Raw genomic sequence first — 13,737 nt, forward strand, 5'->3', positions numbered from 1 at the left:
TGCCCTGTGAACCTGTGCTTAAACAACTGTGGAGAGGGGTTCACTAGGGAGACCTTGGACCCTAATTCCCAGGAAAGGTGTCAGGCTTTGATGGGCCCTCCCAGAGGCAGAAGGAGCCAGTGCCCTCCTTTGTAACAGAAGTTTGAAGTCCATGAAAATGTGGGGGGCAGGTGGCATCTAATACAGGCAATGGCTGCTTTGTGCGTGTTCAAAGCAAGTGCATCACTGCAGCCGGGAGGCCAGGGTGCGGGTTCCCATTTGACTGTGAAGCTCACTGGGTGACCTTCAGCCAGTCACAGCCTCTCAACCTAGCCTACCTCACAGAGTTGTTGTGAAGACAAAATGGAGGGGGGGGGGACTACGTACACCACCTTGAGCTCCTTGGAGGAAAGGCGGAATCTAAATGTAACAAGCACAGCAACAACAGCCCCACCACTTCAGCCCCAGGTGACAAGCTAGATCCACTGTGGAGGCAGGCGAGGCAGCAGGCCCTGCGGAAGAAGGCCCTGGTGCAGAAGAAGCAATAAGGAAGGAATGTGGAAAGAGGAATCAGCTCCAAGAGCTTCTCAGCTGAGATGTGGCTTCCAAAACTACTTTGGCTGTCTTTCCCCAGATTTCCTTTAGGGTTTCTGTGAACAGGTCCACTTTGCAGCACCTAAACTTCCACTGGAGAGTTAGAGAGGCATCCCAGTTTGCAGCCCACTCGACCAGTAACAGCTGCTGAGGGCTCAGTCAGTGTGAGGCATCCAGGGCTCCTTGAATGCTCACCTGTCGTTCTCCCAGGTAAGGAGATGGGGGGAAAGGGCCGCCTTGCCATTGGGGGGGGGACAGTGGGGGGGACAGTTCTGATCAGGGAAAGATTTCTTTTAACTTGACATTTTGGAACAGGCAGATGGACACCAGAAGATTGCCATCTTCATTCTGAACTGCAGGATACAAATGTAAGATTACAAGACTAAATCAGATTTGATACAGAATGTTGAAAAATACAGTCAGTGTCCTTTTCCAGCAAACAACCGTTTGCCTTTGGCTAACTCTTCAAAACACATTGTTCAAAATTCACATTTGACTGTGTCGACCACAGCAAACTATGGCAAGTTCTTAAAGAAATGGGAGTGCCTGATCACCTCATCTGTCTCCTGAGAAATCTCTATGGGACAAGAAGCTAGTTAGAACTGGATATGGAATAATTGATTGGTTCAAAATTGGGAAAGGAGTATGACAAGGCTGTATATTGTCTCCCTGTTTATTTAACTTATATGCAGAATTCATCATGAGAAAGGCTGGGCCGGATGAATCCCAAGCCGGAATTAAGATCGCCGGAAGAAATATCAACCACCTCAGATATGCAGATGACACAACCTTGTTGGCAGAAAGTGAGGAGGAATTAAAGAACCTTTTAATGAAGGTGAAAGAGGAGAGTGCAAAATATGGTCTGAAGCTCAACATCAAAAAAACTAAGATCGTGACCACTGGTCCCATCACCTCCTGGCAAATAAAAGGGGAAGAAATGGAGGCAGTGAGAGATTTTACTTTCTTGTGTTCCATGATCACTGCAGATGGTGACAGCAGCCACGAAATTAAAAGATGCCTGCTTCTTGGGAGAAAAGCGATGACAAACCTAGACAGCATCTTAAAAAGCAGAGACATCACCTTGCCAACAAAGGTCCGTATAGTTAAAGCTATGGTTTTCCCAGTAGTGATGTATGGAAGTGAGAGCTGGACCATAAAGAAGGCTGATTGCCAAAGAACTGATGCTTTTGAATTATGGTGCTGGAGGAGACTCTTGAGAGTCCCATGGACTGCAAGAAGATCAAGCCTATCTGAAGGAAATCAGCCCTGAGTGCTCACTGGAAGGACAGATCCTGAAGCTGAGGCTCCAATACTTTGGCCACCTCATGAGAAGAGAAGACTCCCTGGAAAAGACCCTGATGTTGGGAAAGATGGAGGGCACAAGGAGAAGTGGACGACAGAGGACGAGATGGTGGGACAGTGTTCTGGAAGCTACAAACATGAGTCTGACCAAACTGCGGGAGGCAGTGGAAGACAGGAGGGCCTGGCGTGCTCTGGTCCATGGGTGTCACGAAGAGTCAGACACGACTAAATGACTAAACAACAACAACTGTTCAAAAAGAAAAACACTCTTTTCGTTTCCTGTTTTAAATAGTCCTACCAAACCAAGTCCTATCAATTTCCACAAGCAAAATGTTGAGGCTCTCTGTAATAAGCATACACTTTCTGCAGACTGAACAGAATTTTAAAGGTCTTGCTATTGATTTTCTCACCATGCGACAACTGAGATGAAGTTTAGAAGAATATCAGTTTCATGAACGGTCAACAGCCTGACAAGTATGGATGCTACAGAAGTAAACTTTATTAAAGAAGCTTAACTTGGAGGTAAGGTCACTGTACGCACCATGAAACTAAATTATAAAGACATAAAAGGAAGGATCAGACAACATAGAACTTCATGGATTTGTCTCATTTCATCTACTCTGCAATATGCTTCTTTGATTAAGGGGGGTTGAGAGTTACTGCTCCTACTGCACATTGGACCAAACTTCTTCCCTTGAAAATACTCTCATAGCACTTTTTAGATTAATGCTATAAATAAAGTATGATTTATGCCAAAGAAGTCTCTTCTGTTTTTCCAAAGAATGACTCCCTGACTGCGTGAGATATTCAGAAAGCCCACAACTTGCACACACTTAGCTTGTGCAAATTCAGCTTTATGTGTGTGTGGCAAAAAGTTTTCAAAAATTTAAAGGGGGTGAGGTTCTGGGGGAAATGACTTTGGTAAACCCACCCACCATGGAACTGAATAGGTTCTGACTGTGTGCAATTTTGGCTTTAGGTGCGATCCATGGAACGTGATCCCTTTGTAAGTTGCAGGCCTACTTGGACCCGTATTCCAGGGCACGTTCAAAGATGCAGCAAAATGTGCAGTGTTCTGAACTTTGCTATCAGCGAAGAGGACAAATGCCATAGGTTTGCCTTAAGGCCATCTCTGGCTTAGACAAGAGGAGTGGCAATTGCCCAGGATCCTCCGCCCATGTCTGTCCGAGGGACCTGAAGTGCCAAGGAGATGCTCCGTCATACTGGGCCACTTTGAAATGTTCAGATAGGGAACTCTCCCAAGCAAAGGGGACCAAGAGATTGTCGGCACAGTCAAGGCGAGGAAGTGAGAGAGATGGAACTGCCTCACGGGTGGCGACAGGATTTTAATGATGCCGTGGAGTTGTAGCCGTGGTGCTGCATGCAACCTGTGCTTACGTCAAGTGGCTTATGTTTCCTCCTTACGAAGGAACCCAAATTTGGGTATGTCGTGCCACCTGGCACTTCTCGCGGCTTAGGGAAGTGGAGTGCACATAACTGTATGTTAAATGTTAAGTTTTGTACAGTTTATTGCATGGTTTTATGTCTTATGGTAAGCCGCTTTGGTATTTTTCTATGAAATAGTAGGGTACACACACATACTCAACTAACATGCCTGCCAAACCAATAGTTGACCCCAAAGATGAGCCGTGGGGAGATCGAGAGCGGGCCTCACTCAGGCTCAGGCTCCCCTCCCCAATACAACTCCTTTGTGCAGCCACAAACATGCATGGGTCTGTATTGAAGGAAGAAGCCTAAATATACTGTGCCCCCAACGGCAGTTGTAGTTCAAATTAAGAATTAGCTGAAAGGGCACAGGACAGTTGCTAATTTCCAGGATTAAGGTGCCTGTTCATTCGTGACTGGAAATTAAAGTTCTGTTAGCTACAGAATTTACCACCTTATTTCTTACCTTTTCTGATTCATGCGGAGCTCTCTATGAAGATCTTGATGATTCCGGGATGATTTCACAGGATTAATTAGTTTCTGGGGTCTAATTAGCTCAGGATTGTCTTCATCTATGTAATCTGGTTCAGCCATTATATTTCTGGGAATGAGAGAAGGCTCTCTGGATTCAGAATCCTCACTTGAGTTATCTGTAAGGCACAGAAAACATCCTTGGCTCAATCCATTTTATTTAGCGACAAGAAAACGTGAATCAAATATCCTCTCATATGGGTAGGGCTGCCACCTGGCCTATTAACTAGTTGAGCTTTTAAAAGGATTAATTTATTCAATAGCGAACAAATGGCAGAGGATTATGCTGAGGACTTTCCCTAGGAAATCTTCCTCAAGACCACGGAGCCTGGGGAGAAGCCGCTTCCCCACAGAAAATGCTATGGACTTTGCAGCAATCCTGAGGGCACTGGGTGGGTATGCCACCATAGGAACTGTTTATGTTTCCTATAAGCTTCTTCCAAAACCCTGTATTGCTTTCAGAGGCCTGCGGGTATTTACAGCGTGAGGCAAGTAGGAGACCCCAAGCCATTTGGCTCATTTGGGAGCAGAGAGGGGAGATGACAGAGCAGAGGCTGTCTATCACTGAATGAAGTACGTGGCTGCCGTATGTGCACCTCTATCCCTTGCAAACCTTGAGAGGCGTCCCTTGGCCACCTTGCACACTTGGTAAGGAGCTGCATCAGCCGCTGCCACCCCGTCTCTTGGGCTCATGGCAATTGCCAGCTCTGTCCTTCTTTGCAATTTTTGCTCACACACCCAGCCTGTGCTCTTGGTGGGGGCCAACCCGGCCAACCCCGAGGTACAACTCTGCAAACCCGGAGAACAAAGGGCCCTTACGCCATTATTATCTCCATATGAACCAACCTGGCCCCTGTGATGCTCATCTGAGCCCCTTCTTTGTGTGCCTCCTCCAGGTGAGGTCCAGAAGGTGGCAACATGAGAACGGGCCTTTTCTGTAGTGGCTCCCCGTTTGTGGAAGGATCTCTCTAGGGAGGTTCACCTGGTGCCTCCATTATATATATTTTTAGGTGCCGAGCGAAAACGTTGCTCTTCAACCAGGCCTTGGGCTGATTAACATCCTATACCCTTTGAAATGTGTCGGGGGGGGGGGCGTTATTGGTTTGTTTTTGTTCCTGTTTTTATTATGTAGTTTGTGTTTTTATCTTGTACTTTTATGCTGTGAACTACCCTGGGATCTTCAGTTGAAGGGTAGCATACAAATTTAATAAATAATAATTTTATTTTAGCCTGCGTATATACTAATATAATCTCAAAGCAATGTTTTTACATTTCTTACATAGGCTTTCTCTTGAAATTGAATCAACATCTTTCCTAAAATGCTTCTGACCAAAACACCATGAAAGAAACATTAATAAAATAAAATGGAGGACAGTTTACTATTGCAGGAGTTGGAGCAACTTCAGACATTGCAAGCATTCAGAGGAGTTCATGCCACTGCGAGCAGCAAAACACAGCTGTCAGGGGTTCAGGAGCAGAGGGAACGGATGGCGAGGAATCGGAAGGAGAGGTTAGCGATGATAGCCGTCCGAGATCTCTAAGTCTGTCCAGCGAATCGGAGGATTCACAGAAAGGGGCTCCCGTGGGCAGAGCTGGGGGGTTACCAAGAGGGGCACCCCAGGAAGAAGGGACCAGAGGGGATTCAGAGAGCAGCAGCTGGAAATCCGGACCAGCTACTCCACCAGAGAGCAGCAGGGGGGAGGAGTTCCAGGCACCAGCGACAGGCAGCTCTCCGGCAGCAGCCACGCCTGCGTCAGAGAGCGAGGAAACGGTAGAGAGGAGGGTCGGAGACAGCGCGCGCGCGCCAAGTTCAAATGTACCAGAGGGAGGCGCAATGAGCAGCCCGGAAAGGGAGCCAGGTCCTAAAGCCCGCCGAAGGGAGGGGGAGGAATCCGAAGGGTCCGCATCCGAGGCATCCAGGAAGGAAGGAACCCCGGGGGGTGGTAGGACCCAGAGGCGAAAGGAGAGACGCAAAAGGTGGAGCAAGGCTAGGGTCTTGAACTGGTGTACAGGAGGCGGAGATTCAGATGGGACTTCGCCGATCTAGGGAATAGACGTAGAGACGCACGCTAAGATGTGGAAATGGAAATTATACTTCAATAAAGACTTTATTCCGTTCTACCGGCTAGCGTTGGTCCTTTGTGAGCCGGGACCTAGAGGCAGTCTCTGACAGTAAGTCCCATCTCCCAGAAGTTTTCATCAGTTCTCTTTGACTCAAGCGGCGTGTGGGGAGCGAAGCAGGGAGGAAAGAGGACTGGTGCCTTTGGAGCTCACAAAAGTCAAGCGACATGTCTACTGAAGAGCAAATTGCTTCCCTGCGAGAAGCGGTAACGCAGCTCAGCGCAGAGATAATCGCCTCCAGGAAAAGAGAGGATGAAGCGGCTGCTGCATGCCGAGATCTCCAAGCCAGGTTGGAAGTGCTTGCTAAGCAGGCACAAACGGGTTCCAGATCCGAGGGAATCGGGTTGGGAAGGACTGGAGGCAGCATTGTATCTCACTTTGATGGGAATTTGCAGCAGTACCCCAATTTCCGAGCAGACGTGCAGTTTGCGCTGAAACTGCTGGAGAAAGAGTTTAGAGATGAGCAAGAAAAAGTGGGGTTTATCTTGTCTCATTTGCATGGAGACGCGAAAGCATGTCTGCGCAATCTGTGGAGAGATATGGACCCAGCGCTCCAGAGTTCAGCTGCATTCATTAAAGCGATGGATTCTTGCTTTCTATCGAAAATAGACATTGACATTGCCCGTAAGGACATATTTGAGCTGAGACAAGGGAAAGCCAGCGTGAGGCAGTATCACTCCCGCTTTTTTGCATTGGTCAATGCCTTGGGGTGGGACAAGGATTCCCCCCCCGTTAGAGATCTTTATTGGGAAGGATTGAACCCCCAAATCAAGGATGAGATAGCGCGGGGGGAGAGACCCAAAAGCACCCAGGAGGTGGTGGACAGATCGCTTGCAGTGGGGGTGAGGCTGGAGGACCGCCCTTGGGACAGAGGAGAAGGGCGTTGGGGACGCACACCAGCCAGAGTGCCCTCCCTCTTGCCCAGGGATGTCGCGCGTGCGCAATCAACGCCTCCGCAAGCAGGGGGGGAGGAGCCAATGGAGATCGGCGGTGCTAGAGCTCAATCAGCCACCAGAGCCTTAACACCGGGAGCAGTCAAAACAAAGCAGCCTAGAGGGAACAGGAAGTGTTACATCTGTGACAGTTCGAAGCACATGGCGAAAGAGTGTCCCCAGAGGCTCCACAAGCACACTGCAGCTTCAATAACAGTAATGGGAGCAACTCAGCAAAGTGAACCACGGCAGGGAAACGGAAGCACTGGGGGCCAGCCAGGCGAGTCAGTGAAGAAGTCCCCAGAGATTTTGAAGCCCACGGATCCCCTCCCGCCCAAACCAGTGGTGCAGCTCACCGCATCGCTCCAGCTGCCCAGTGGTCTCACTTTAGAAGTGCCGATTACGATTGACTCTGGCAGTAATGCGGACTTTATCGCACTGGAATTCCTTCAACAACATAACATAGCGCTACTGCCAGCCACACTGCCCCTGAACGTGGTCACAGTGGATGGCAGGGAACTGCTAGGGGGGCAGGTGGTGCAGCAGACACCACCTATGGTGATGCAAATTGGGAATCACCGAGAAGTCATCAGCTTCAACGTCACCCAATTGTCGGACACGCCCATAGTGTTGGGCATGAGTTGGCTGGATAGGCACAGCCCGGCATTAGCGTGGTACCAGCGGCAATTGACCTTCTGCTCTTCCTACTGCGCAGCGCACTGCATCCAGACCTGCCAGGAAGGAGAGGGGCGAGAGGATGCACCGCAGCTACACCTAGGCATGGTGCAAGCGGTGCCCAACAAGTACAAGGAGTTTTTGGAGGTCTTCTGCGAGAAGGAGGCGGACAAACTGCCCCCCCACAGACCCTATGACTGCAAGATTGATCTCCTGCCGGGGGCAACGCTGCCAACAGGGAAACTGTATTCCATGTCTGAGGACGAACTGCAGGAACTTAGGGAGTTCATAGACCACAATTTGAAGCGCGGGTTCATTCGGGAGTCGAAAGCTGTAGGGGGCAGCCCAGTATTCTTTGTGAAGAAGCGAGACACGCCCCAGAAGAGGCTTGTAGTTGACTTTCGAATTTTGAACTCGAAAACCAAGCCCTCGTCCTTCCCCATGCCCAAAATAGACGACCTGCTCGCGACGGTAAGGAAAGGACGCGTTTTCACCAAGTTGGATCTGCGAGGCGCGTACAACCTGATTCGTGTGCGGGAGGGCGACGAGTGGAAGACGGCCATGTTCACACCACTGGGCACCTACGAATACAGAGTTATGCCCTTCGGATTACAAAATGGCTCTCACTGTTTTCAAGCCTTTATGCATCACGTGTTGGCGGGACTCCTTTACAAGAAATGCGTATGCTTCCTGGACGACATCCTGATATTTTCTGAGTCGCGAGAAGCGCACGAGAGGGATGTCAGGGAAGTTCTGCGGAGACTAAAGGAGCACAGGCTGTACGCCAAGCTGGAGAAGTGCCAGTTCGACGTGACGGAGGTGGATTTCCTGGGCTATAAACTGTCGGACAAGGGGCTCGCCATGGACAGCGCCAAGGTTCGCTCAGTATTGGACTGGAAAAGCCCGCGCAATAGGAAGGAAGTCCAGCGGTTTGTCGGCTTTGCCAACTTTTATCGCAAGTTCATCAAGGGGTTCGCTATGCAAACGGCGGCCATCACCGACACGCTCAGCTCCAAGAAGAAGAAGTTTATCTGGACGGAGGAGGCGGAGCAGTCCTTTCAGAAACTCAAGCGTCTCTTCGCTTCCGAGGAGCAGCTGCTGCATGTAAATCCCAGCAGACCGATGAGGGTGGAGACGGACGACTCAGACAGAGCCGTGGGAGCTGTACTGTTGCAACAAGACCAGCAGGGGGACTGGAGGCCGTGCGCCTTCTACTCAAGGAAGCTCAGCAAGTCGGAGCAGAATTACACCATCTGGGACAGGGAGTTGCTAGCCATCCATGCAGCGTTCAAAGCGTGGCGGCACTTCCTTATCGGAGCCAGGCACACAGTGCAGGTCCGCACGGACCACAAGAATCTAGAGTACTGGCGCACGGCGAGGTTCCTGAATCAGAGGCACATTAGATGGGCAGAGTTCTTCGCGGACTTCGACTTCAAGATAGAGTACATCCCGGGTGACAACAACATCATGGCGGATGCCTTGTCCAGAAAGCCGCAATACCTCGAGGAGGAGGCACCGTCGGCAGCCAAGCACATTTTCGCACCGGAAGCGTGGGCTTGCGCCTCGGCGACCGTGGATCTGGACGCCGTACGTCGAGCGTTGCGGGAGGACCCCTTCGCGCTAGCCAAGATGGAGGAGGTGCACAAGGGCACGGTGAGGGACGACGAGTTCCAGATCAGAGACGGTTTGCTCATCCGCAAGGGAGCACTCTACGTGCCGGGGAATGACCTCCGCGCGAGGGTGCTGCAGCAGCTACACGACGCCCCCACTGCCGGGCACTTTGGCAGAGAAAAGACTGTAGAACTAGTGACCAGAGACTTTTGGTGGCCCAAGATGCGGGGGGAAGTAGCGGATTACGTCTCGAGATGCGACACCTGCCAAAGGGCCAAGTCAGTGCACAAACCGCCGGCGGGATTGCTGGAACCGTTGCAGACGCCGTCTGAGCCGTGGGAACGGGTGGCCCTGGACTTTGTCACGGATCTGCCCGGTTCGAGGGGAAAGACGGCAGTGCTTGTGGTGGTGGACATGTTTACCAAGATGGCACACTTCATTCCGTGTGCGAAGGTGGCCACGGCAGAACAGACCGCCAAACTGTTCATAGACCACGTGTTTAAGGTCCACGGTCTGCCACGATCTATTCTATCCGACCGGGGGCGGCAGTTCATCTCGAACTTCTGGCAAAAGTTGATGGGCATCCTGAACGTCAAGATCAATCTAGCGTCGGCGAGACACCCGCAGACCAACGGACAAGCGGAGAGGGTCAACGCCATCATGCAGCAGTACCTGAGATGCTACGCCAATCAGCAGCCTAACACGTGGGTGGACTACCTGCCCCTCGCAGAGTTCGCTTACAACAATACGAAGCACGTGTCGACGGGGGTGACGCCGTTCTTCGCCAACAACGGGAGGCATCCCAGAACCTTCCCAGGTTTAGAGAGAGTGGGGGAGGGGGAGCCGCAGGCAGCGGAAGAATTAGCGTCAGAGTTGCAGGAAGTCCACGAACAGCTTAGGAGGCAGTTGGAACTGGCAAAGCACGCATACAAACTGCAGGCTGACAGACACAGGAGGGTAGGGGAAGACATACAGGTGGGAGACTGGGTTTGGTTAGCAGCGCAAGCAGTGCCGACCAGATCGTTGGCCAAGAAGAAGCTAGGGCATAAGCAGCTAGGGCCTTACCAAGTCCAGGCACAGGTCAATCCAGTGGCCTTCCGGTTAGCGCTTCCGGAGGGTTCCAGAATGCATCCGGTCTTCCATAGATCGGTGCTCACGCCCTACAAAGCACCGCATAGATTTCACGAGCCAGGCACAGCACCAGATCCGCCCAGAGAAGGACCCAGGGAAAGGGGGTCGCCAAGAGGGGAGCGCATCAACGAAGTCACAGAGATTTTAGACTCGAGATGGGGGGAAGAGGGAGTAGAATACCTTCTTGCCAGAGAGGATACCCCGGCCAGCGCCAACAGTTGGGTGCCGGGCTATGCCTTGGACGAGCCTCTTCTCAAGGAAGAGTTCCATGCCATTTTCCCACACAGGCCCATGCCAACCGAGTATTTCGATGACTGGCTCTTCACACCCACACTTTCAGGCAGCACGTTCCAGGGGTTCGACTCGGACGAGGAGACGGCACCACACATACGCTCTCCGGAAGGTTCACCCTCGGGTTCTGCCTCAGACCGCTCCTATTGGTGGGATAATCAACCAGAGGAGCAGTGGCGCAGAAAGTGGCTGGGGGGTCCCTGGCAGGCATCACCCTCAGAGGGGGACGGGGGAGAGATGGACATGGACGTGTTGGGGGAGGACGTGGGATTTGAACACGAAGGCAGGGAGATGGAAGCAGAGGAGATCGACGTCGACGAGCGCACGGAGGACGAGCCAGACCTGCCCGATGTGATGTACGACACGAGGGAAGAACTGTATCCGGCACTCACCCCTGCCACGACGGAGCACCCAGAACCCACACCGGAAGGAGGGGAGGGGGGAAGGGGGGGCTTCGAGGGGGGGATGGATGTCAGGGGTTCAGGAGCAGAGGGAACGGATGGCGAGGAATCGGAAGGAGAGGTTAGCGATGATAGCCGTCCGAGATCTCTAAGTCTGTCCAGCGAATCGGAGGATTCACAGAAAGGGGCTCCCGTGGGCAGAGCTGGGGGGTTACCAAGAGGGGCACCCCAGGAAGAAGGGACCAGAGGGGATTCAGAGAGCAGCAGCTGGAAATCCGGACCAGCTACTCCACCAGAGAGCAGCAGGGGGGAGGAGTTCCAGGCACCAGCGACAGGCAGCTCTCCGGCAGCAGCCACGCCTGCGTCAGAGAGCGAGGAAACGGTAGAGAGGAGGGTCGGAGACAGCGCGCGCGCGCCAAGTTCAAATGTACCAGAGGGAGGCGCAATGAGCAGCCCGGAAAGGGAGCCAGGTCCTAAAGCCCGCCGAAGGGAGGGGGAGGAATCCGAAGGGTCCGCATCCGAGGCATCCAGGAAGGAAGGAACCCCGGGGGGTGGTAGGACCCAGAGGCGAAAGGAGAGACGCAAAAGGTGGAGCAAGGCTAGGGTCTTGAACTGGTGTACAGGAGGCGGAGATTCAGATGGGACTTCGCCGATCTAGGGAATAGACGTAGAGACGCACGCTAAGATGTGGAAATGGAAATTATACTTCAATAAAGACTTTATTCCGTTCTACCGGCTAGCGTTGGTCCTTTGTGAGCCGGGACCTAGAGGCAGTCTCTGACAACAGCCGTCGCAGGGGAAGGTGCCCGACTGAATCCCTGGCACATCCCGTTAAAAAAATCTCAGCCAGCAAGAGCGGGAAAAGTGCCCCCTGAGACTTTGGAGAGCTACTGCTAGAGTCACCAGAGACACTATTTTGCTAGATAGCCCAATAATCTGATTCGCTATAAGGCAGCATCATGGGTTCCTAGGCTCTTTTACCATACTTCAAGTTATAAACATCCCTAAACAAGTTGCATAGTTCCTTTTGTACCTTTTGCTCCCTCAGACTGCAAACCAATGTTATAAAGTGTAAGCAGCCTTGTGTGCTTTGGCACAAAGGGAACTATATGAACAGACTAAGCGAACAGAGAATAAATAAGCTGATTCAGAAGAACATCCCTGTGGGATCAGGCCAGGGACCCGTCTAGTCCAGCATCCTGTTCTCACAGTGGCCAACTAGACGCCTGGGGGGAGCTGCAAACATCATCAGCTCCTGCAGACAGAAACAATTAAAGGCCCCAACAATCAAAAGCAACCAGGAAATAGAGACATAGCTTCTTTTATTTTCCACTTTTATTTTACCACCCGGTTCCCAAGGATAATATTTCTATGGGTCTACGCCAGAGTAGAACTTAGCTGGATGTCATCTTGTAGCCTTTGAAGAAGCATGAGTCTTCAATTATCTTTTTGAGTCCTCTGGAGTTTAACAAGTCAGCCCTCACCTCCTCTGAGTAAAAGTAGTACCAAATAGTGCAAACATTTTACTCCAAAACATCCCAGAGGTGCAGCTTTGAAATTTGGAAAAAAATACAGTGGTACCTCGGCTTACAGATGCTTCAGGTTACGGACTCCGCTAACCCAGAAATAGTACCTCGGGTTAAGAACTTTGCTTCAGGATGAGAACAGAAATTGTGCTCTGGGGGCGCAGCAGCAGCAGGAGGCCCCATTAGCTAAAGTGGTGATTCAGGTTAAGAACAGTTTCAGGTTAAGAACGGACCTCCAGAACGAATTAAGTTCTTAACCCGAGGTACCACTGTACTTAGTTGCCCATGATATCTCAACTCCCTTAATTCTATGCTTCTTGAATTCTGTCCATGACTTGAAAAAATTTCTTGTTGGAATAAGCATGTGGGACTCATTTCGAAAGGTAAACATTTTACAGTACAAGAGTCTCTCAGAGACAAGCTAAAGAAGTTTTTAAAAGAACTAGCACCACCCCTGACTCTCAGTTATGTGTATTGGGAAGTTTAGAGTTTCAGACATTTCACCATAAAAATAACACAATTCATAGTAACTCACCAAAGCAGAAAAACTACAGCCACAGTTAAGCCAAGACAGCAGGGTGTGGTTTCGCTTTTGGTTATTTAAGGAATGTAAATATCAGAGAACCATCAGCCCAGTTTAATTATTAAGCTAGAAATATGCCTCGTTCCATGTTTAAGGGCTTGCAGAACCTCCGCTCACTGAGCCCAAGGCAAAAGTCTGTAACATTTTAGGAGATTCTGGGTGGGATCCAATGTAATCCTAAGAGGGCCTCCATTCATGCAACAAGGATTCCTCTCCTGCTGCAGTTCTTCCATGCACCCCCCAAAAAAATATCTGCCCCATTGCGCAAGAGGATTTCTATTGAGCCAAAGGCACCGGCTTTATTGGCTGTCCCCCTCCGTTCTGCTTAAGGCGGCTTGTCAATAGGACAAATACGGCAAATAAAGAAAATTCTGACATAAATGCTTCTCCCCTATGCAGACCTATAGCCACTGGCTAAGAGACTGAGCTACAAATTAAGACATCTGATTTGCGGAGGGAGAAGAGATCTCGGGGAGGCTAGATCTTACCACATCCGAGAACCTCTCCCTAACCCACTTTACAGGGTCGCAATAAGGTTTAAAAGATAAGCAGAATTATGAACACTCCAAAGTTCAGTCTCTATAAAGTGCTAGGTACAATGGTACCTCGGGATG

At 50.8% G+C, this 13,737-nt stretch overlaps 1 protein-coding gene across 4 annotated transcripts in view; it reads right to left on the bottom strand.

The window, feature by feature from the left end:
• FAM107B (family with sequence similarity 107 member B) overlaps nt 1-13,737 on the bottom strand; it is a 101,554-nt gene that overhangs the window by 13,082 nt on the left and 74,735 nt on the right. For all 4 annotated transcript variants that reach the window (XR_014539414.1, XR_014539415.1, XR_014539416.1 and 1 more), the window contains one exon: nt 3,788-3,971. Coding sequence is in view for 1 of the 4 variants with exons in the window: in XM_083575377.1 (XP_083431503.1) it covers nt 3,788-3,971 (184 nt within the window). In the remaining 3 variants the exon portion in view is untranslated. The remainder of the gene's footprint in view (nt 1-3,787; nt 3,972-13,737) is intronic.

This window comes from Podarcis filfolensis (assembly GCF_964270895.1).
Source record: "Podarcis filfolensis genome assembly, chromosome: 10".
Taxonomy (NCBI): Eukaryota; Metazoa; Chordata; class Lepidosauria; order Squamata; family Lacertidae; genus Podarcis; species Podarcis filfolensis.